This window comes from Carassius gibelio, chromosome A11, assembly GCF_023724105.1.
Source record: "Carassius gibelio isolate Cgi1373 ecotype wild population from Czech Republic chromosome A11, carGib1.2-hapl.c, whole genome shotgun sequence".
Lineage (NCBI taxonomy): Eukaryota > Metazoa > Chordata > Actinopteri > Cypriniformes > Cyprinidae > Carassius > Carassius gibelio.
The window spans coordinates 330831-354749 of NC_068381.1; the positions used below are offsets into that span (position 1 = coordinate 330831).

General features: G+C 36.8%; 1 protein-coding gene and 1 long non-coding RNA gene across 2 annotated transcripts; one reads left to right on the forward strand and one right to left on the reverse strand.

Annotated features, from left to right (window-relative positions):
- Nucleotides 1-180: 180 nt before the first annotated feature.
- Nucleotides 181-23079, forward strand: LOC128022808 (calcium-dependent secretion activator 1-like). The gene is made up of 9 exons (XM_052610596.1): nucleotides 181-242; nucleotides 710-857; nucleotides 1360-1374; nucleotides 1719-1793; nucleotides 2033-2116; nucleotides 2319-2351; nucleotides 3423-3530; nucleotides 21533-21637; nucleotides 21930-23079. The coding sequence occupies exons 1-9, from the start codon at nucleotides 181-183 to the stop codon at nucleotides 22095-22097; spliced, it is 798 nt and encodes a 265-aa protein (XP_052466556.1). The 3' UTR covers nucleotides 22098-23079.
- LOC128021913 (uncharacterized) lies at nucleotides 7322-9644 on the reverse strand. Its single transcript, XR_008185813.1, has 4 exons — nucleotides 9428-9644; nucleotides 9225-9287; nucleotides 8125-8194; nucleotides 7322-7556 (listed from the first exon to the last, which is right to left on the reverse strand). It is a non-coding gene; the product is annotated as an uncharacterized LOC128021913 (long non-coding RNA).
- Nucleotides 23080-23919: the final 840 nt, after the last annotated feature.

The window sequence follows — 23919 nt, forward strand, 5'->3', positions numbered from 1 at the left end:
CAAGGCTGGAGCTGTATTAAGTTGAATGGTAACACTCTTGCACTCTGTAGAGCTGCTTTATAGGCAAATCAAATTCATTTTATATTAATTTGTTAAATCTGTTAGTTTTGCTATTGGACTAAGTGAAAAGGGCTAGCTGATTTTCAGTGTGCCGCCCCACATCTGTACTCCTTCTGTTGAATGTGTTTTGAGGATGTCAAGCAGGACGTCTTCTTAGCTGCATTCTTCCAGTCACTCTTAAGGTGTGATAAACTCTTTGTCTCGCTTGCTGTGAGTGAAGACGTGATTAGAAGTGCTTTGAGAAACTGTTGTAAGTAACGTCATGGTAATTTGCTGATTCAGAAGATGATATGGCTTTGTAAAAAAGTCTGTTCCGTTTTCCCTTCCACTCCACACAAATACTTAATATGTTAAGAATTTGAAAATAATTAATTAAATTAATAATTTATATTAAAAAAAAAATCTCTTATTTATTGCATCTCAGTCATTTCAAAAGCTAAGATTCTGCTGAATAAATATTTTGGCTATAACTGCTGTACCACTAAAAACGCCTGCTGTTGCTGCTTAGAGTATAACACAGAAACTCTCAATTACTGGCATATATTTTGTCTTATTTCCTGACTTTTTTTTCATTTTTTTGGGCAATCCTACCCCATTCTTAATTGTTAAAGCCACCAGTCAGAGTTCAGTCTCTGTTCTCTTGTTTCAGGACCAGAGCAGCCTTCGAGGTGAAGTTGCAGAAGAGTCCACGCACTACAGACTTTCGTGTACCTCAGTCCATATGCACCATGTTCAATGTTATGGTGGACGCCAAGGCCCAGTCGGCCAAACTATGTGCCATGGAGCTCAGCCAAGAGGTAGACCGCACCAACAAATGTATCTTTCTCTTCTTACTTAAATCCTTCCACACCTTCTCATGTTCTCTTTCTCTTTCTCATCATTGCAAATCTACACTTTCTCTGCCACAATTTCCAATAAAACACCCCCATATTGTGCTGATCTGTAAACATCTATGATTGAATATCAATTGTTAAATCCCTTATTCTGTAGTCTTTTAAAATGCATGAATTCATCATGTGCACCACCCTATAATATATACAGTAGGTATATATGATTTTTTTTTTTATGTGTATACACAGATATTCTTTATTATTGTAAATATATAATTTAAATGCATTTATTGCTGTAGATCTGAATGATTCACCAGCACGGCAGTTTTCCATTGTTTCAGAAGTTGAATTTAATTTGACTGTGAGCTGGAATGAGACGTTTTCTTTTTCTCTCTGTTGCTCTCTAATTGTCACTGTCACCTTGTCTGTCGTACCTTTCTTTTCATCCCTTTTCTCAATCTTGTGAAAGTTTGTTAGAGAATGGGTAAGTGTGGCTAACAATTCAATTGAATTCTCACCTTTATGTCCCAAAGGTATAATTAGCAATCCTGGCAGTTTCCCCCAATCTTGTGACACTTAAATTGTTTTGATTATATTACCATATGTGGTAGCTTCTTCTGAATATACATGTGCTAGAAGTGAGACATCTCATATCCGTAGCATCTTGAGACAGGTAATGATCTGAACTGAATTAATTACCCAGATGTATTTAATATGAGGTAAATGGAGACAAAGGGACTGAGTCTGTACAGATTATCCCAGGTGAAAACCACAAACAGCTCAAGAAATCTTGTTGCGATTTGTGCTCATTATGTCTTTGTTTTCCAGAGACAGTACCACTCGCAAATTGACAATCTCATCGAGGAGACGGTGAAAGAAATGATTACTTTACTTGTGGCAAAGGTAGCATTCAAGGAATACAATATTCCTAAATTCCCATTCATTTATTAATCTACATAGAATTACTTCCTAAAAAAGTAAAAGCAGATTTTAATTTGATAAAACTTACTGTTGGTTTACATTCATTATTAAATCTCTTGAAATTCTTCACATAAAAATAATAATCAGTTATGATAATTCCACATTTTGAAGGGCAACGTTTAAATTTTTTCTTCCGTTTTTTTTTTTTTTTTTTTTTACAGTTTGTTGTGATCCTAGAGAGTGTTCTGGCAAAGTTGTCACGTTATGATGAGGGCACACTTTTTTCCTCCTTCCTGTCATTTACAGTAAGAACTTTTTTTTTTTGCACAAATTCAAATACAAAATGTATATATATATATATATATATATATATAATAATCTTATATTAATTTAAGTTTAGAACTTGTTAATGTTATATATATTTTTACTTTGCAATACTGTACAAGAAAAATATTAATTTTTAAGTTATTATTTTAATTTACATTTTTATGTCCATTTTATTTGTAGGTAAAAGCTGCTTCAAAATATGTGGACGTACCTGTAAGTGACAACAGGATTTTTCTGATGCTTATTGATTTATCGATCAGTTCATTGTTCATTAGTCAATTTATATTAAAAAAAATTCTTGTAGACATGAAACCTTAACATATCATCTAAATAATGAATTAATAGCATGTTACACTATTATTGTAATTGCCATGGCCTGCATTGATGGTCATCTCTTAACCAAATGGTCATTTATATATATATGTGAGAGAGAGTGGTCTCTGTGAAGCGGTCACCCCTCAGACAGTCTGATTTCGTGTATTGTGCGACAAAAGCCCATCGTGAAGATGCCGCTGGGCACATCACTGAGTTTCCTTTAACTGCCAACACATTTGGTCATGACGCAAGGGTTTTTAATTTAAAACCCTGACAGCGAATGCCAGAAGCGTCCTCTCACTCTCTTTCACTCTCTCTTTATGATCTGAGGGTCAGCAAATCTTATGTTTCCATGGTAATTGTTGCTTAATACACAAAATAAATTATGTCTGACAAACTTGCTCATTTGCACTCTCTGAAAGGACCCATAGATGTGTGAAGTAAGTTCAATTTACAGCGTCTGACAAATTACCAATTCTGATGACCTTCATATGCCCGCTGGCTAAGGAAGTGTTAAATTCTCCACTGGGGCTGAGCAGGGGGTGCAAAACACCCCAGATGATTTACTTTTGGCTTGATTTTTCACTTGCTATTTGTTGACTAGAGTCGTACTAATCAAATAGCATTGTTATCCTGCCGCTCTGTAGAATCATGACAATGACAGCTCATTTTGCACACCTCAGGTTTTGCCTATTAGACGTCTAAGAAAATGAGAAAGAAAACACTTTTCATCTGTCGGTCAAGTGTGTGAAGTGACAAGTCCATAATTTAGGTGTTTTATCTTTTAAATGTTGCTTCTGGCCAAAATATAGATCCATAATACTGCAAGAAGCAGGTTCCATGATGTTTAGGATGCTGCCTATATATTGGCAGTTAACAAGGTTTTTGAGCGGAGTTGTTGTATGCTAATATTGAAATGACATTAAGCAGGTATACATCTATCTCTGTCTTTCTTTTCTTCATCTGCAGAAACCTGGGATGGATGTTGCCGACAGCTATGTGACATTCGCTCGTCACTCTCAGGATGTCTTGCGGGACAAGGTCAATGAGGAGATGTATATAGAAAGGTTGTTTGATGTAAGTAATGGCTGTCTTCTCCTTCGGTGAAGGGGGAGGCCCTCCAAAATGTGACATAACAGCCAGCTAGGAGGGATAAGTCACATTTTGAGACCCTGCTTCTCTCTCTTTCTCAGTTAATTTCTCGATCTTTTAATCTTTGACTTCAACTTTCTCTCTTGCACTGCTTCTTTAGCTTAACCTTTCCACTCTGCAGTGCTGTGTGTGTTCCTGAATGTTCTGGCTGTAATATTCCCTTTGCTCTGCTCGTTATTCCCTTTTTTTTGTGAACTGTTATTTTTCTCTGCTCGTTATTCTTAGTGCAACATTTTTGAGGAGGATTATCTTAAGATGTGTTCTCACAGAAAGGGGCATGCAGATGTATATGCTTAAGTAGTTCAAGCTACCTACAACAAACTGCAGTTAAAGAGAGAAACTGAGAATCTACAGATGTTTACATAGCCCTAGATAGAGATATACAGAAGCCCTAAGTGGACAGGCTTGTTTTGTCATGATCACAATTTCCTTGTAATCTCGGTATTCAAAAATCCCCCTAGATCTCAACACATGATTTGGGGTCAGTTAGAAAAATAAAATAATTATTATTTTATTCAGCAAGGATACATTAAATGTATCAAAATGGACAATATAGACATTTTTCATATAAGATTTCTAATTCAAATAAATGTTTTTTAAACTATTTTATATATATATATATATATATATATATATTAAAAATGTAAAAAAAAAAAAATGTAAAAAAATATCAAGCAGCACATCTGTTTTTAACAATAAAAATAGTTTATTGAGCAGCAAATCAGCTAAAAAATGTCTGAAGAATCATGTGAGTAATGACTGACGAAAATTCAGCTTTACCATCACAGGAAGAAATTACATTTGAATATATTACAATAGAATATGAGTATTTAAAATTTTTATAATACTATTACAATTTTTTTTAATTAAAAAATGCAAAATATATGTATATACATATATATATATATATATATATATATATATATATATATATATATATATATATATATATATATATATATATATATATATATATATATATATATATATATATAATGTAAAATAATTATTTTTTTATAGTAGTGTAGATTTTTAGTAACATTTACAGTGATGCTTGAGATGTCACAAATAGTGTTTATATACTTATAGTGACTCTGAACATGTGGTCTATTTTATTGCCATTAGAAAATCTGCATGTGTGTGTGACAAATGACTTTTAGAGATTGTAGCTAACCAGAAAAAAAATTCACAATTTTTTTTTTTTTTTTTTTTTGTAAAAGTAGTGATCACAAGAAAACAACTCATGACAAGATCATGAAAAAGTGCACAAAATAATGCATTTCCTCTAAGGGCTTCTGTAGAAACCACACAAATTGGATATACTAAAACTATCAGAGTGTGTTGGATGTTTTTTTTTTTTTTTGTTGATTTTAGCTGATAGTTAGGATGGGGATGTTAGAAAGGCAACTGCCCTATTTCCAGAGTAAATCTCCCACTAAGGAGATCCAAATAGAGAGAAGCCCTCCAAACCTTAGGCTTATTGTGATAAAGGCTTAGAGAAAAGGAGAGAATGAGGGGAAACACTGAGGGCACAAAAAAAGAGGAGTTGAATAAGTAACACTGAAGGGGAGGGCACACAATGGAGAACACTGTCTTAAGGGATGACCAGGTCATCCTGTTGGTTATAATCCTTTTGTGATGTCTGTAGACCAGTTTGTTAAGTGTGTGTTGTTGGAGAAGTGTGTTTGCATTGTGTGGCTAAAGACTTGTGTTTATATTCAGAAAGAAAGCCAGAGCGGGAGTGCCAATCTTGGAATCATCTTTCCTGCCAGTTTGCTTGATGTCTCTTCTTGTGAACTGAACACAGCACTCCCGCTCTGAAATGCTTTGTGAATATGGCTCCTCGTGTCATATGTGAACAATTCAAGTAAGACTCCTGATTGTTGTTCAGTGTTGACTTCCACTGACCATGGATCGGTAGTCTTACTATGAGATGCTTTAAACATATGAGCTCTGGTTTTTAGAGTGTCCTACAAAAAAGCTGCTTGAATCTGCTACTATACGCCAGCTTGTACTGGTTTTACTTGGGTTTCTTTCTCCCCTCCTGCACTGTAAAAAATAATCCTGTAAAAAAACAGTAATATACTGGCAGCTGTGGTTGCCATTATCATACTGTTAAAATACAGTGTGTTACTGTTTTTGAAATTAACAGCTAAATACCGTTTTGACAACTACAGTATAAAACTGTAATTTTACAGCCTGGTATTTAACAGCTAGATGCTGTAATTGTCAAAACAGTATTTAGCTGTTAATTTCAAAAACAGTAACACACCGTATTTTTACAGTATGATAATGGCAACCACAGCTGCCAGTAGTTAACTGTTTTTTTACAGTATTAGTTTTTACAATGAAACCCCAATAATTTCAATTCTAAATGCTATTATAACCCTGCACATTATTTTTGTCATGGATTACAAAAAAGGAATAAAGACAAGTTAGTATTTTTTTTTTATTATTCTGATACAACACCAGATAAATTCTGCTCAATTATTGTAAACTAAAATAGGCAAATAAAAAAAATACTAGTCAAGTACTATTCAGTGCATACAATTAAACACCCATCAAAATGCAAAAATGTCTGAAAAATAAGAGGATAATATCTTCAGTGAACAATGATTTAAAAGGAATAGTTAATCCCAAACAATAATTTATCCCATAATTTACTCACCCTCAAACCATAAGTGTATATGGCTTTCTTCTTCCAGCCATAATGCATAACATCCTTCCCAGATTTGTAAAGTTTGTGAAGCTCCAATAAACGCATCAATAAAGCATAAAAGTTATCGATATGTATCCAGTGGGGTTAATAAATGTCTAATAAGGAAAGCCATGCCTTTTTTAAGAAAGATATCTTTATTTTATAAATTCATAAAATATAATCATGGCATGACCATATGCGTGTTCATAATTGAGTTGAGATCTGGCGGAAGGGTGACCTCTGACCTGACGCATGACGTAGGACGTATGGCGAAGACGTAGCGAAAGCTTAGGTTTGAACTGACGAATGCGTCACATCTACATCCATTATCGGTGCGCAAAAAGCAGAAACTTGAATACCGGCGAGAGATTTTATGGTAGTTCACGTTGACTAAAACACACAAGAAAAAGCGTTTTGGAAAAAAAACTTTTTTGGCAATCACAGACATTCGCATTTGGACAGGATTAGATTAATCTGAGGACCCTCGAGTTTGACGAAAAACAGTAGGTCATTTGCTCTGGAATTTTTACAGAGGTCGTGTGAGAAAAAGACAGACATGGCAGATTCGGACAGGATTCAAATCTCAAAGTACATCTGTCAAGCATAAATTTCTCTAACGTCCCCCTGTGAAGCTAGTCCCGTCCGAATAGGGCTTAAGACGTTTTGAAAGAATAGGACTTTGATATAAGATTTCATATGTCGGGTCAAAGGTCATTCTTCTGCCGGAACTCGACTCTATCTGGAACTCGCGTACGGCTGTTTCTGGCAGCCAGTGATTATAGCTGATAAAAGCTATAAACATGGATATTTTTCTTACAAAAAACCATCGCTTCACTTCATTAACCCCCTGGAGTCGTATGGATTTTATGATGGATGGATGCAGTTTTTGGAGCTTCAAAAACTCGGGATCTATTCAATGCCATTGCAAAGCTGGGAAGCCAGAATATTATTTTCTCTTTATAACTCCGACTGTGTTCGGCTCAAAGAAGAAAGTAAGGAAGGCTTGAGGATTCTATTGTCACCATACTAATACTAACATATTAATTAGAAATAAATAAAATAAGTCCAAACTTGTTACCTTTGAAGGAATTCTAGTGTGGATGCTGCTTCCTCTTGGTACTGCAAATTAAAAATGTAATACGAAGAGAACAATGCAGCAAGTCCAGAGATAAAGGTTGGCTGCACACCCTCGCAGATTATTCGGCCTTCGAGGCTGATCATCCATTGTTTCATCCATTGGCCCGGATTAACACCTGGATCATAAAGGAATGGATAAATTAACGGTTATTCTATGATCTCTGGAGAGTTTGGTGTAGAAAAGGTAGTTAGAAATTAGTACATTATTTTATAACCTGAAAAAATGCACACAATGTCATGTCTTACAATTTAACAAAACCTACAATATCTCTATAAAAATAAAAAAAGGAAAAAGAAAGGTTGTTTTAATCTGTTTTTAACTTAAAGGAGAACTCCGGTGCAAGATGAACCTCGGGTGTAGTAACACATTGGTACCAAGTCGAATGTTCTCTGGGATTTTTTTTTTTTTTTTGATTTTGCGCCGGAGTTCTCCTTTAATGCTAAGCCAGCCTCCGAGAGGGAAAAAAAGTGTACAATACAATAAAGTGTAGTGATTTTTTTGTAAAGACTCAAACTTGTCTTTGATTAATAAAAATGTCCTCAAATTCAAACCAGCACAGTGTAATAAAACATGATTCAAAGACAGTAAACTCTAGAATGAAGCACTTAAATGTGAATCCTTTCATAATAGTAAAACTTTTTTTGTAAAATAAATTGCAGACATGTCTAATATGATATACTTACCAAGCAGGATCAAACGAGGACTCACAGGCAGGTTCCCCATCTTTTCGAGGTCAGCAGGAGTGGCAGACATCTATTGTCAAAGATAACAATTTAAGACAACTGACTAATCTTAACGTGATACTTGCTGCTATTAGTAGCTGCAATAAAGTCAGCAGCGGTTTGAAAAGGCACCTTTACAGTGGCTAATTAGACAAGAATTTAAAATGTTGTTCATACCTCACTTACCATTTACTTACAAAAAAGCCCGTTTCATAAACACTCGTAATTCGAAATTAAATTCGAGTTTTACTCGTAAAACTCAAACTTCATAAGTCACTTGCATGCTTGGCAGTAGTCTACACACGCGTTTTGAATGTGCATGCAAATCTTACCTGTTCATTAACTGGATTCACTGGATATTGCTATTTTAATTATAAGTAGCCTAAATTGATAACAGGGCGATTAAAATAAGCGCGGAGCGGCAGATTTGTCTATGTCTCTAGATGTCTCTCATGGACTGAATGCGCACGTTAACATTATGACACAAGAAAAAAAAAAAAATACTGAATTATCTAGTTAATAACTACCGAAGCCATAGATTTTCGTTAAAATGTCTGAAACAGATGCAGTGCAAGACGCTGTTGCTGCTATTATTTTTTTGCGATCAAGCCAGCAGCGGTTTGTTGACCTAGTAATTACAAGAATTTAAAATGTTCCTCACTACCATTTACTGACAATAAATAAATAAATTGTACATGTGCCCGTTTCATAAACACTCAAAACTCAAACTTCATTATTCATGTGTATGCTTGACTAACTTATCCTACACACATGTTATGAGTGTGCCTGCAAATGTTAACCGTTCACTAACTGGATGCACTGGATCTTTATATTGTTATTTTATAAGTAGGCTAGGCTACTTAAAAGGGCGATTAAATTAAGCGCGGAGCGGCAAATTAAGTTATACCGGCAGATAAATTATTGTCTATGTCTCTATCTCATGGACTGAAATGTGCACATAACACAAAAGAAAAAAAGATTGATTTCGTTCATTCCCATTCACATTACGTGGATAAAGTTTGGTAAAATATGCAGGTTGGATGAAAATTAGGGATTCTTACCTGTGTTGTGTAATAAAGATGGCTGTATGATGGCAGTCTGGGATCGGTTGACCAATTATTTGCCTATAACGTTAGTTAAAACACATAATTTAATTGAGGCATCTGATTTAAATCACAGAAGCTTTGTTAGAAGTTTAAGATGTTATATTTTAAAGTAATAGGTCATTTAAAGATAATAAAATAATAAATCGTTGCAAACCTACCTCAATCTGATATTCCAAACTGGCGCCTTGTGCTCATTGGATGAAAATAGGGTATAGTACTGTTAAATAACAGTGTCAAATTGTTGTTGATCGACCACGCAACCCGAAGTGAACAAGTCTTCCCATAATGCATTGTAAAAAAAAGCAAAATGCTGTTATTACATGGAAACAGCAATTTGCTGTTAAATTTCCATGTAAATTTACAGGAATTTTTTACAGTGTGGGGGTTGTCTGAAAAGATCCCGTGTTTATTACTTTGTTTATTTGCTTGGAATGAGATGGTGTTGCTTATTTTCCAGTTGCATTGTGAATTTACTTTCATTTCTTTGAATGCAAACAAGAAAAATCCCCATCTGTCCTGTCTCACCTACCCTCTCATTCCATTTCTCCATTTTCCTTTCACGTTTTTCCACCTCTTTTCTTGCTCTATCTCTCTGCGCCTGAAATGAAACTTATCCTTCCTGTCAAGTTGTTTTTGTCACATTATGCCAAGTGGCGTTATTCAGAGTCAAATAATCTTCCTTTGTACATCTACTAGCATGGCCCATGTCCCCAGAGACTCAGCTCCTACATGCACTTACACACATCCATCCACACCACCAGCCAACAAGACCGCCCTCCCCAACCTCCCACCCCACCAACTTCAACCCCAGATGGGCACGCATGGCACACATCTCCCCTCTCCACCCGCTGAAGTGTTCGGGCCTTCGTAGTCAGTTGAAAAACGACAACATGTGTGCTTGCATACACACATGCATGCTCACTCTGTCTCACACACGCTAACACACACTCTGGTCCTCACTGTTATGCTAAACAGCCATTGAAATAGCACCGCTCTTTATTGGGGGCTCCAGGCAACCTGCTCAAATGTTTTCTTGTTATTTTGTCATTTCACTTGTTAAAGATGTCATAACATCCTCCACAATAAGCCATAACACCGCGTTCTGTTGTTTTAAACCTGCTACATGCACCCTGTTAAAAAAACAGCACTCAGTTTATAAAAAAAAAAGAGGAGATTATAGTGTCAATGGAACTAATTAAATTGGTTTAAAAGAACAGCAGCATTCACATTTTGCTGATTTGGAAAAGCACATTTGATAAAAGGAAGGTAATGCTAACATGAATATTTAAAAAATATAAATGTTTAAGTAATACATTTGAATTAAGCATAGCACAATTTTTTTTTTCTAATTATAGCTAGTTAAGATTCTTGTTAAATGACTGTCACTATTCAGTTAATACATGTTAGTCTGTTCATATTGGTCAGATTTATATTGGCTCATCTTTTCTGGTTTATTCAGACTACACAGTGAGATTGAAATAATTTAGACAAATGTATCCACAATTTGACTAATATGTTAATGATTAATAACTAAAAGGCTACATAATTTAGTTTGACCGGAGTTGCAGTCTCTATAAGGGCTGTTTTCTTCATCATTCATGCTGTGTTGTGGTTTCTAATTTCAGCCGAAATCTTGCTTTCACTTGTTATTTTGGCCTCCTCCCCTTTTACACTTTTTCATTTTTGATTGTTTTAAGTAATCCGCTTTGAAATGATCTGTTAGGTGGGTGTAGTATAATTGCTTAGTGGTTATTGGATGGTTGTCATATTGAAATATATGTGGCCCACGCTAAGCTTGGGTTAACTGGGGTCAAGGATGCTGATTTCTCACAGACAGAGATGGCACATTGGCTAGAGTAAGAAGATTATACCTGCTGTTTGACTAATTCAAAATATGGCTGTGCCCTGCTTTCATATCTTTATTTCATAATGCAGAAAAAAGCGACCATATGGGATTAGGTATTAAAAATGAAAACAAAGAAAAATTGATACAATTTAAGTCCAGTGATATGCATAAAAGGATGGAGAGTTAAATTATACTAGTAATTAATAAGAAACAGTGAAGAACTTAATTGATCATTTGATTAATTATTGATAAGTTCATTCATGTATTTATTTAACACATAAATGGATGAAATTTTTTAACTTTTCTGAGGCTGTGGTAAATTAAGATTAATTAAACTATAAATGAAGATTAATTAAAATGCATTAATATTAATTTATTAACATATTCAGACAGAGTTATCTTAATTCAATTTGAAAAAAAAAAGATCGATATATATATAAATGTAATTAATTCAATTAATTAAAAAGAAGATTGTGATTTTTTTTTTTTTGAAGGCCAAATTCCAGATTCAAGCTGCCTGCTGAGACCCAAATCATTCGCCAGTGGATGGATAAAGTTTGTCAAATTGCAGAAAAAGGACCAGAGAGAGGGACAGAAATGGAGAGGGAGGGGGAGAAAATTAATCTATTTCACTCCGCCAGCCTGCCAGTTCTTGAAAGAACAGCTGAGGAGAGCAGGATTAAGGCAGCTGTGCTTAACGTGAGGGCTCATCTGTCAGATTGGGGCGGAGCGCATAGATCATTGATTAAAAAAAGCCTTCTCCAAATCCAGCGCTTCACTGATGCCGCGGTCCTGCCCAGGCTCTTCAGTGTGTGTGTGTGTGTGTGTGTATGCATGCGTGTCTAAGTGCCAGCAGAGAGACTCAGATACACGGCAGATTACACACGTCAATTATACACTTAATCTGCTTCTGGGAGAGATTGCAGCCTACCCTCATTGATTGGTTTGAAGTATTCCCGTTGACCTTGGCAGTTATCAGATCGTCGAGATTGCACTTTACTGTGACAGTTAATGCGGTTTAATCATTCTGCAAGGAACAAGTAGGGTTAGAGATACTGGAAAACAAGGTGGGTTTAGACTGAGCTGCTGCTTGTGTTGCATTTCACAGACCTGTAATAGCACTTCACTGTCTGGGACACTTAACCACTTTGCAGGTCTGTCTGACCCAAGTGAACAGATAAATCAACTTTAGCTAGCACACAAACGTAAAACTGTGCATTTTGTGATGTAAGAAAAATAGGGGAAAAAATTTATCAAGGCAACAAGTTTTTATTCTAAATGGCAATTAATTTTTTATTATATATATATATTTATATTTTTGCTTTATATTTTATTTATTTATTTTTATTTATTTTTTTTTTTTTTTTTAAATTTATATGTTTTATTTTTGCTTTGCTTTGAATTTTGTTTTGCAGAAGAACACTTTGATCCACAAACGTGTAGAAAACACGACGAAGAAAATACATATTGTCAACATTTTTATCCAGTTTAACCCCATCATAACAATTTTGTTTTGAAAATGTTTTTTTGATTGTTGATTATGATATCCAGAACAACAACAACAACCAAAAATGTGTTTTCATTTTATTTATTTCACTGAAGCCTCTGATTGCATTTAGATAATCATGCGATATGGGATGCGGAAGCATGCTTATTGTTTTTCTCCCCAGTTAATCCTTTTATTTTAGAGGTAAACCAATTCAAAAAGGAGATTTAGATAAATAATCTGAATGCTAGTAGGTCAGTATAATTTTTTTTTTTAAAAGGCTAAAAGGGACCAGATTTTGTTCAAAATATGTTAAAGGGTTTGGCTCTTTCAGAATGCAGGGCAGATGTTAGTGGTTCAGGTTTCTGTTAATTACAGAGGCCGAGGTGCTTTCATTGTCACTTATTGTGAGCCGAGACTAATTTAAATAAACACGCAGCAACAACACTAACGGCTAGAGATTTTAGCAAAGTAAACGTGCAGCAGCAGAAGTGTATTCGAGCACTGCGGCTCTCAACTGGCTCTATTAGCCGTCTATTGGCTCTCTCTCCATCTCTTGCTCTCCCTGTGACATATAAGTGAGGTATGGTGGCATTTGTTTGATTAACTTGTCTGACAAAAGTGACATCTGCTAGCGGGTTCATGTATACGAGAGGCTCAGCGCGGGTCCGCCTTTGTACATCTGTCAGCACAGAGGCAGTGGAAAAGAGTGAAAAGAAACAAATTGGTCCCAAAAAAGCAGCCCATTCACCTTCTGCGCTCCCCCTCCACCCCCCTCCCACCCCTTATCCATTCAGGTGCACCGCGGGGCTCTCAAGTGCTCGCTGGTTTATTCCATTTCGTTCCCCCCATTGAGGCCGAACCCCACAAGTGTTATGCTCCTCATTCCTGCTCGGCTCAATCCTCCCCTAAGCGTTCCTTTGTGAGCAGAATGGCTCACTTTGCCCTCGGACCAAACTCTCTCTCTCTTTCTCCCATTCCGTTTTTATCCCTCATCCCTTTTTCTTCATTGTGTGTTTACTCAATGACACGATCACAGGCTGTAATTCCCGCCGAGTAGTTCATCTCAACAAGCTCCTTCTTTCGGAGCATGTTTTTCTAAAGAAAGGACCTGTTTGGACACTGTCACACACAAGTGCTGGTTTCCATAGCAGAAATGCATTCTTTGCCATTATACTTCTTGATCTGCTCATTCATTTTGGACCCCGCCCAAAAAATTGCTCCAGAAACCGTTCCGTTCAGTAGGTTATTCCTTAATTTGCACACACACAAAAAAACATTAAAAACTTAAAAGTATAGCAGAGCTTGCTCAGAAACAGTAAGGACTTAAGGATCTGGTGAGGCGTGCAAATCCCGAGCAGGGTTCTCTTTGTATCCACAACACAATTGCAAGCAGTTTGAAGCCGTTTCGCTTGCTGAGCCTGAAACTTTATGTTCAGTTCTGCCATTCAGAAGCACCTATTTCTGGAGAGAAAGAGAGAGAGAGGACGCTAACGCAGCAGCATGTTGGTGGACTGCGTTTAGGTTCGCGTATTTCCTACACAGCATTTTTTCTGCAAGGTCCTGTGGTGGAGAGCTAGCGTGCACCGGGAGGCGTGGGGTCACCAGTGTGAGTTACCATGGTGATTGAGTTCAGTCATCAATGGACCTCCTCTTAGGAGGGATGATGCGAACAATAACGGGCCGGTGGCGGCCGTGAACAGCAAGCAGGTAGGATTACCCCAAGCTTTTGTCCTAAGTGCATAATGTCTTGTAGTCAGATTTAAAGACTCCTCAGCCCTCGGGCCTCCCTCTCTGGCCCGGCAAGGGGTCCGATTCACTCGCCCGACCAGCAAGACGGACGAGTGCCCTACGTCCTGCAGGCCTGAGAGAGGTGGCTCTATTAAGCACAGACAAGGACGTAATGAGTCCTAGTAGAAAGGTTGGACATTTGATTTTTGTGTTTTTTCTTGATTTTGATTCGCAAGGAGCACAGAGAGGACAGGGAGCACGGGGAGGCACCGCTCTCATCCTGTTTTCATCTCCACCGGCTTGTCGCTTTGCATTAACATCAGCGCTAGCAACCATCATCATTCCATCCCTACTGCTAATTGCAGACACAGCTGGGTCCCAGCAGGAGCGCTTCTCAAACAGCCTAGGCCTCTGAGAGTAGGCCGAGTGACACACACACACACACATTTACAGAGCCACTACCACCAGCAAGGGCAGAAAGAGGCAGAGTCACAGGTTGCTTGTAATCCCCCCTTTACCCCCCACCGAGTCTCCGCCCCCTCCTCAGCATTCCTGCTTTTGTAAGAGTGTGTTTTTTCTAATCTGAGCTTGGCCCTTACCAGCTCTTTCTTCCTCCTGGTTCTCAAATAGGAGCCGCTAGCTTTCAGGTGCTTCAGGATTCGTTAAAAGCGAGTCGCGAGCATGTGTGTGTGTGTCTGCAATGGGGGTGGATGGATGTGCAACCTTACACTGAATTCTGTTTGTTGCCCCCCTGCTAGGCGCTATGGCTTCCTGTAACATGTCAAAGATGAGAGTGTGAACGCAAGCTTAGGAGTTTGGCTTGTGCATGTGCGTGGTGTGGCAGGGGGCAGGAGGTCGCTCAGCCTTTCAGCGCTCCCTGCTAGAGGTGTGGGAGCCCTGCAGATGTTCATGTGTGTTGTATCGGTAACCATAACGTACGCGTCCAACACACACACGCATGTACACGCAGCCCTCTCGCTTTCCAATATCAGATGGAACTCGTTAGATGATCACAGATTTTTTTTCTCTCTCCCATATCCGCTTCTTTCATTATGCATTCAGAGTCATGATACTCCTGTTTTGGCTAGCAGCTATTGCCAGCTTCCCGCTGCTCAATATCCAAAAAGTGCCACAGTACATAATACGCTCTCGGAGACTCTTCTGTTTCTCTGCTGACAGCAGAACAATGTCCCACTGCCAGCACTGTTCATTTCACAACCAAGACCAAGAGGACAAGTCCTTACTGGGCGAGTTTAAAATACTGATTTATCAGAAAACACGCCAGTGTGCACATTGTGTGTCATTTGATTTGTCATCTGATATGGTTCTCACAAGTGGAACTTCTAAATTATTATTATTTTCATTATTTTTGATTTTACATGTTAATAATGTCATTAAGGGAATTGATAGTTCGGTAAAAACTATCACCCCAAAATTTTATTTTTGTTATCACTTACTTTGTTACAAACTTTTTCTTCTGTGGACTATAAAAGTTATTCTGGAAAATACAAATGGGCCCCATTGACTTTCATTGTTTTAACAAAACCAATTTCCATTCTTCATAATATTCAAAACAGTCTGCTTTTGTGCTCCACAGAAAAAAAAACAATCATCCAGGTTTAGAATGACACATTTTTAGTAAATGATGTCAGTGTTTTTATTTGTGGGTGACTAATTCCTTTAAAACGATAAAGGACGGAGAGGTCACACTATTATAGGAACAAATGTAGGAGATACAGGGTGAGCGTTAGAGAAAGACTGAGTGTGAGAGAGAGCAGTTGCTCCAGGTCTGGCCTCCCTGTGGGGGTCCATCGCGGCCCGGCTGCCCGATCTTTCACAGGCACAGAGCACCAGCCCTCACAGAGCAACACCAAGCTCTGATTCACTGCAGGGACAAGCCACTAAGCTCGGCTGCTTAGATTAAATCCTAAAATGTACATTTGTTTATTCAGACACACCTTAGTGGCAAAATTTTACCAGTGTACCTCTTAAACAGCTGTGGATTGCCCTTTAACGCATATAAAACTGCTTAACCAATGAAACATTTGGCTTAGCGAATTGTGTAATGTTTCCTTCTCAAGGCTTTTGACAAGGAGAAAGTGCACTTTTTTTTTTTTTACCATCATCATCAGAAGTGTTACTCCTTTTCAGAATGAAGGTGCAAAGTGGATTTTGTATGGAACGTCCATAAAAATGTATTTTGATAATTAGGCTGCAAGATCATCGTAGGTTACAAAAAGTTGTCTAAAAACTGTTGCAGAAATCATATATCTACACTTGGTTCATCTAATCAATTCACACCATCATATCATATAACAACTTGTATGTTTTATATCATGTGGAACACACACACACACAAAAATTATATTTTCCAAATAAGGAAAATATGTGAGCATTGGTTGATTTTTTTTTTTTTTATTATTATTAAAAGCAGTAGAACATAAATGAATAAATAATTTGTAAAATAATGTGTAAATAATAATTGTAAAGTATACATGTGACACTGTATCAGAACCAGTCATAAGTGTAAATTTGAACAAATTTAGATTTGTACATCACCTGAAAGCTAAATAAATAAGCTTTCCATTGATGTATGGCTTTTTAGGATAGGACAGTATTTGGCCGAGATACTATTTGAATATCTGGAATCTGAGGGTGCAACATATCAAAATATTGAGAAAATTGCCTTTAAATTTGTCCAAATTAAGTTCTTAGCAGTGCATATTACTACACAAAACTTAAGCTTTAATATATTTGTGGTAGGAAATTTACAAAATATCTTCATGGAACATTCAGAAGGCAGGAACATGATCTTTACTTAATATCCTAATGATTTTTCGATAATTTCGACCCATACAATGTATTTTTGGCCATTGCTCCAAATATACCCTAGTGACTTAATACTGGTTTTGTCGTCCAGGGTCACAAATGTAAATTGTTAATGCCAGGTTTAAAGGGGGTCTTAGATTTCAGAACAATATACTGTACATATGTGTGTGTGTGTGTAATATAGTATTTTCTTGATATATGTTAGTCATGTCACTGGTGTCCCTCTAAAACAATAGGTACATGAAACCCCTGGTATTCAGAAATAGTCTAACATTTTCTCTCTTAGTTTTAATTGTTTGTATGCATAAGGCCTCATAACGGTACTATCAAGTGTGCTGCAGTTACCGAAGACACATCTCCTGTGTCTCTGGCTCGATTTGCTCAGCACCTAAACCATTGAGACTCAGTCAGCTCAGATAACCATCAGACCAGTTCGATCATAACTAATCAATTAGACTTCAAACGAGATTCTCCCCACGGTCCAACATCTGCAGCCCAAAAGCTAAGTGCGCTGCCTATTTAGGAGGTGCTTTGAGTTCAGTGAGTAGAACTGTACAGGGCAAAATGCTGAGACTAAGAAAAAAAAAGACCCTGAGCCACGGTTACATTAGCAAGCTCATTGTGACTGCGGTAAAGACAACATGTCCGCTGGGAAAGATGGATGTTTCTCCGTCAATGTGACAGAAAGTGCCACGGTTTGAAGCGCAGGCTGAGGGCAGGATTGTTGCTGGCTTAACATGGGCAACATCTCTCATGATCAGTGTCCAAAAGGAGCACATGAATTAGCTGATAGGATTCGAAAATTTCAATTAGCAGTTCTTGGGTGGAGCTGTGGAGACAGGGAGAGGTTTGGGTGAGGATCATGACTGTGACAGAGGGACTTCATCTAAGGCTGGGATTGTTGGGACCTCTTTTATGAACAGCCCCCCTTGTAATGTCACCAATTTACTCTCAGTGCCTCTTTAAAGGGTTAGTTCATCCAAAAATGAAAATGAATCAATAAATCACTCACCCTGAAGTCATCATAGGTGTATATGACTTTCTTCTTTCAGATGAATTCAGTTGGAGTTATTAAAAAAATTGTCTTTGATCTTTCAAGCTGTTTGATGCACTCAGCTGGTGTTGCACTGCATCAGTCCATAAGAAATTTAATAAAAAGCTCATCCGTTAAGATAAGTGTCTCACATGGCTCCGTGGGGTGAACAAAGCAAAATCAATGCATTTTTTTTTAAATATCCATATTCAAAACGTAATAAACATTTTTATCTAGCTTGCGCTCACATAAATGAAGCAGTTCTGGGGAATGACGTGTGAGGTCAGCTTTGCGCATGAGTTTCCACGTTCGTCACTTCTGAACAAAGCTGGCTCCATACTTCATTCCCTCGGAACTGCTTCCGTTTTGCAATTGTCAGCACAAGCTAGATTAAAGTGATTATTACGTTTTGAATATGGAGCCAGGTGAGACACTTTTGTTTAATGGATGTGCTTTTTATTCAACTTCTCATGGACCACTGCAGTGCAACAACCACTGAGTGGGCATCAAACAGCTTGAAAGATCAAAGAGCATTTTAAAAATAACTCTAACTGGATTCATATGAAAGTAGAAAGTCATATACACGTAGGATGACTTGAATTTATAGGCTAATTTTCATTTCTGGGTGAACTAACACTTTAAGCTCTGTTCTACCAGTTCTTTTGCTCCATATCTCTCTACAAGTGAATCTAGCACACCTGATGCTAAATATAGTATAAGAAAACTCCCACCAGTCAAAAGTGAACAATGTAATTAATTTTTTTGAAAGACTGTATGCTCATCAATACTGCATTTTTTTTATCGAAAACACAGTAAAAGCAGTAATATTTCGAAATATTGTTTTCTATTTGAATATATTTTAGTTTTTTTTTTTTTTTTTTTGTGATAGTAAAACTGGATTTTTCAGCTATTACTCCACTCTTCCAGAGGTGGGGGACTCGAATCAGATGACTTGAATCGAGTCAGACTTAAGTCGCAAATTTTAGTACTTGAGACTTGCTTGACAAATACTAATAAAAGACTTGACTTTGACTCGATATTCATGACTTGAACAAATTGACACAGACTTGAGTTAACTGACTGCTCAACTGGTAGAGCACTGCGCTAGCAAGCAAGCAAGCAAGCGCAAGGTTGGGGGTTCGATTCCCCGGGAACACATGATATGTAAAAATTGATAGCCTCAATGCACTGTAAGTCGCTTTGGATAAAAGCGTCTGCTAAATGCATAAATTTAATTTTAATTTAATTTTAATGTATAATCTAGCGACTTCTTGGACAAACCATATTTTAAATTAAATGTATGCATTTAGCAGATGCTTTTATCCAAAGCAACTTACAGTGCATTCATGCTAACATTTTTTTACCTAACATGTGTTCCCTGGGAATCAAACCCACAACCTTGCTCTGCTAATGCAATGATCTACCACTTGAGCCACCAGAACATTAAAAAACTCACCAGGTAATGCCACACGAGCATGAGGTCCCTCTCTCTGCGTCTGATCTGTTCAGTGAGCAGCTGAGAGGAGCAGCGCTTTAGGTTAAACAAGATATTCTGTCACTTCTAACTCTATTTTATATGCAAATATAGCCGAAATCACAGCACAGTTATTGTCTTTATCGTATGTGTATTTGATTTCATTTGACGACGTCATGACTATGAATCAGGATTTCTGCACAGACTAACATAAGGGAGAGCTTTCATATTGATCCCGCTGTTTTACAACAGAAACAGAAAAATATGCCAGTGAAAACAGGTTATGGAGAATTTGGCTGTATTAAAATACAGTTTGTGAGCAGTATCAAAGAATTCTTTTTTTTTCAAGTGGAATGCATTGTAAAAGGTTATTCACGTTTTATAAGGAAAGTCAGCTTTTTTGGCAGTAGCATGTGCGCAGTACATTGTCTAATAATCGGTCTTCAGTGTTACTCTTTGAGTGAAAAGCCTGAGAGACACATAGGAGACAACTTGTTTAATAAAGTTGTTATATTTTATTTCTTTGTGTACAAAAAGTATTCTCGTCGCTTCATAATGTTACGGCTGAATCACTGATGGCAGATGGACTATTCTGACGAAGCTTTTCATACTTCCCTGGACCTTGACACTGTTATTTATTTGGCAGTCTATGGGACAGTCACAAGCCTCCCGGTTTTCATCCAAAATATTTTACATTTTGTTTCAAAGATGAACAAAGCTTTTACGGGTTTGGAATGAAATGCAGGTAAGGGAATAATTTCAAAATTTTGGGGTGGAATATCCCTTTAATGATGTGTTCATGTCCCATAAAGGAGATGCATGTTGAAAGGCGGCATAGAAACCATTTTACGTGAATTTTACTTTTTCATGGGTTTCAGGTATGAGGTATATTGAAACAGCTGTACCAAAATACTTTTCATGATTTTATGTTGGACTAATTTCAGTTACATTTACATCTTAGGCTATGCAGTTTTCATCTTTATTTATTTATTTATTTATTTTAGATTTTAATTGTATTAACAACTCAGCTGTATTTTGTTTAGTTGCAAATAAAACTCCCATAGTCCATAACTACTGTAGTTTTAAGATATTTTAATATATAAATTCAGTTAAATCATCAAACATTTATATGACTTGGCAGTGACTTGCTTGACCCAAGCTATGACTTGACTTGAATTGCTTGACAAAAGCAGTGACTTGACTTGACTTGATTCTCACAAAAATTGACTTGGACTTGCTTGAGACTTGAAGGTTAAGACTTGAGACTTACATGTGACTTACACATGTGTGACTTACTCCCACTTCTGCATTCCTCAGTGTTGTAGGATCCTTCAGAAATCATTGTAATATACTGATTTGCATCATAAATATATATATTATCTATGCTGAAAACTGGTTTTGCTGTTTAATATTTTGTGGAAACCGTGATGCATTTTTTTTCAGGATTATTTGATGACTTGATCTGTTTGAAATTGAAATCTTTTGTTAAAAATATTAAACAGCAAAAACCATAAGAAAAAAAAATAAATAAATAAAAAAAACTATATAATATGGAGATATGGAGGAAAATGACTGGTAAAACTGAGGTAAATTTATATATATATATATATATATATAAAACGTATTCAGTATATAGTTTATCAGTCTGTTTGGTGATTCAAAATTGTGCTCGAAAAGTTTGGTGAGTATTTTTAGATCTTGTACTAAAAGGATTTTCATTCACATAATCTGCTCTCTTGACACAGATCTGCTGCCATCAATTGGTATCTGTTTGTTGTTTTTGTAGATGTTCTTGTGTGTTTGTGCGTGGCAGCATCTAGATGTGTGTTTGTCTTTGCTGGAGAACAATGTATTTGTGTTTCAGCAATGGTACACCAGCACAATGAATCTCCTGGGCACCTGGCTGACAGACCGTATGGACCTGCAGTTGCACGTGTATCAGCTGAAAATCCTCATCAGAATTGTAAAGGTAAAACCTACACCACCATTGACCACTAATGTGTGTAAAGATGGCCATCTGAATTGAATGCAGAACAGATATAGATCCAAAACTGCCCAAGTATTTGCAGGAATTTGCATGAGAATGAAATAAAGATTAACATCATGGTTTATTTTCATGTAAGTTTTCACTCAGTGCTAGCTTGGGGTCAGTGCTTTACCATATTCATGCAAGAGACAAAAGAAGAAAAATGTCAAGAAACACAATCTAGATCCACTTCATGCCTCTATACCTATTCCCACAATGCTCTCTGTTTTTGCAGAAAAAGTATCGTGATTTCCGGCTACAAGGTGTGCTGGACTCCACTCTGAACAGCAAGATGTATGAAACGGTGAGAAACAGGCTGATTCTAGAAGAGGCTACAGCATCTGTTAGAGAGGGAGGCATGCAAGGCATATCCATGAAGGACAGCGATGAGGAAGATGACTAGATCCTGCTGGAGACAATTAGGTGTGGACAATTCGCTCAGCAACATCTATCGTGGCCTAAAATGATGCATGTACCACTGTCCATCACTCATACATGTCTGGATGTTGTTTACTTTATGCTCTGTGACATCAAGGGACCACCTTCAATTAAAATGAAACAAAAATATATTCATTTCCATTCAGGTGACAGAAACAAAAGCATATATTAACCCAAAATAAAATTTATTAGACACTTTTTGGGGGGGGGGGGGGGGGGGGGCTGACATTCATTACTAAATGTTTCTAAGCAATATGGAGTACCATTTGTAAACGATGTTGTGTGATATGGTAAGGAATACTGCTGATCTTGTCCCTGTACAATGCTTCTTCAATGTATTGTAAATACAGTAATGGTACATAACTGTGCATAGACCTTGTTTTCTTTTGGAGTGTAGGCCAACTGACTTGATTGTATTAACTTGTTCAGATGTTTATATATTCAGCTCACAAATCCACAATTTGTTTACACCCAAAATGTTTTAAGGCACTTTTTTTTTACAAACTGGGTAAGGTGATATGTTTGTAGCTGTATTTTAGAGATGCAATAGATTCCCATATGTTAAACTGACGTCGATACTTTTTTTGTTTTTAAACCATGCATCATTTATTCTGTATTTTTTTTTTGGGTGGGGGTGGGGGGTCACAAAGAAGCTTTTATTTGTATCCTTTTTGTTTCTTTGCAACAAAGCATTTCCGATCCTTCTATTAGGATAGCCTCTAAATGCTTGCAGGTTTTCATCATTACCATTGTTGTTTTGTGTATACAGCGTTTAATATTCCCCTCTGTGCAGTGGCTGCATGTCCCAATTGTCAGAAATCTTATCTGAAGTCTTTGATTTTGTGGAAAGTAAATGGTGGATTCATCTTGCGTCGGCCTTATGAAAACCCACTGTTGGAATGCAAGAATCTGGGCTTACATAATAAAAGTAAAAATAAAACTCATAAGTTTTTGTTTTTGTTTTTTGTTTTTTAATGAATAACAGTAAAGGTCATAATGCTTTATTCAATTTCTAAGACTTTTACACATAAAGTTATGCCCAAAGTTTTCAAATTCAAAAGCAACACCTGCATACAGCACAGGCTTCATTCAGTACTAACAGTATAAATGAAGCACACAGTACTTCAACTATGACTTAACCTCTCCCCACACCCACCCACTTCCACCAAAAAGAAAAGAAAAGAAAAAGAAAAAAGTCTGAGATTAACATTTTAGGATTAAGTCATAGCTCATCTTCAATGCCTATATTCCAGGACAGATGGAGATTGACCGACTAAAGATGACACAGACCAGTCCCAAGGCAGATCTCCTCAACCAGATTAACATTTTTCATATAAGATTTTCAAAACAAATCAGTCTGGTCTTCAAGACAGTAAGGGATTAGATATTAATACCATGACATATTAAAAGAAGATGGAATATCTTAATTATAACAGATTGCTCGAAAACAAGTCTTGGATGAAAAAAACAAATACCAAGAGATTTGAAATGGTCTCTGGTTTTAGGAGAAAAACACACCTTTGGTACCAAACATGAAACATTACACGAAGTGAAAACTTTTAATATTTTAATATCACTAACATCATTGAGGAACCACCTCTGAATCTTAAATTCAAATGATATATAAATGTATTTAAATAAAGAGATAATATTTCAGATATAATTATTATTATTTTTTTTTTTGTACAGAAGGAGATTGACTGGCCAAATGATTTATATTCAATATAAATGTACTTATTTTTTATAATGATATGCAGAAGTATTGAGTGGTCAGTGAGGACATACAT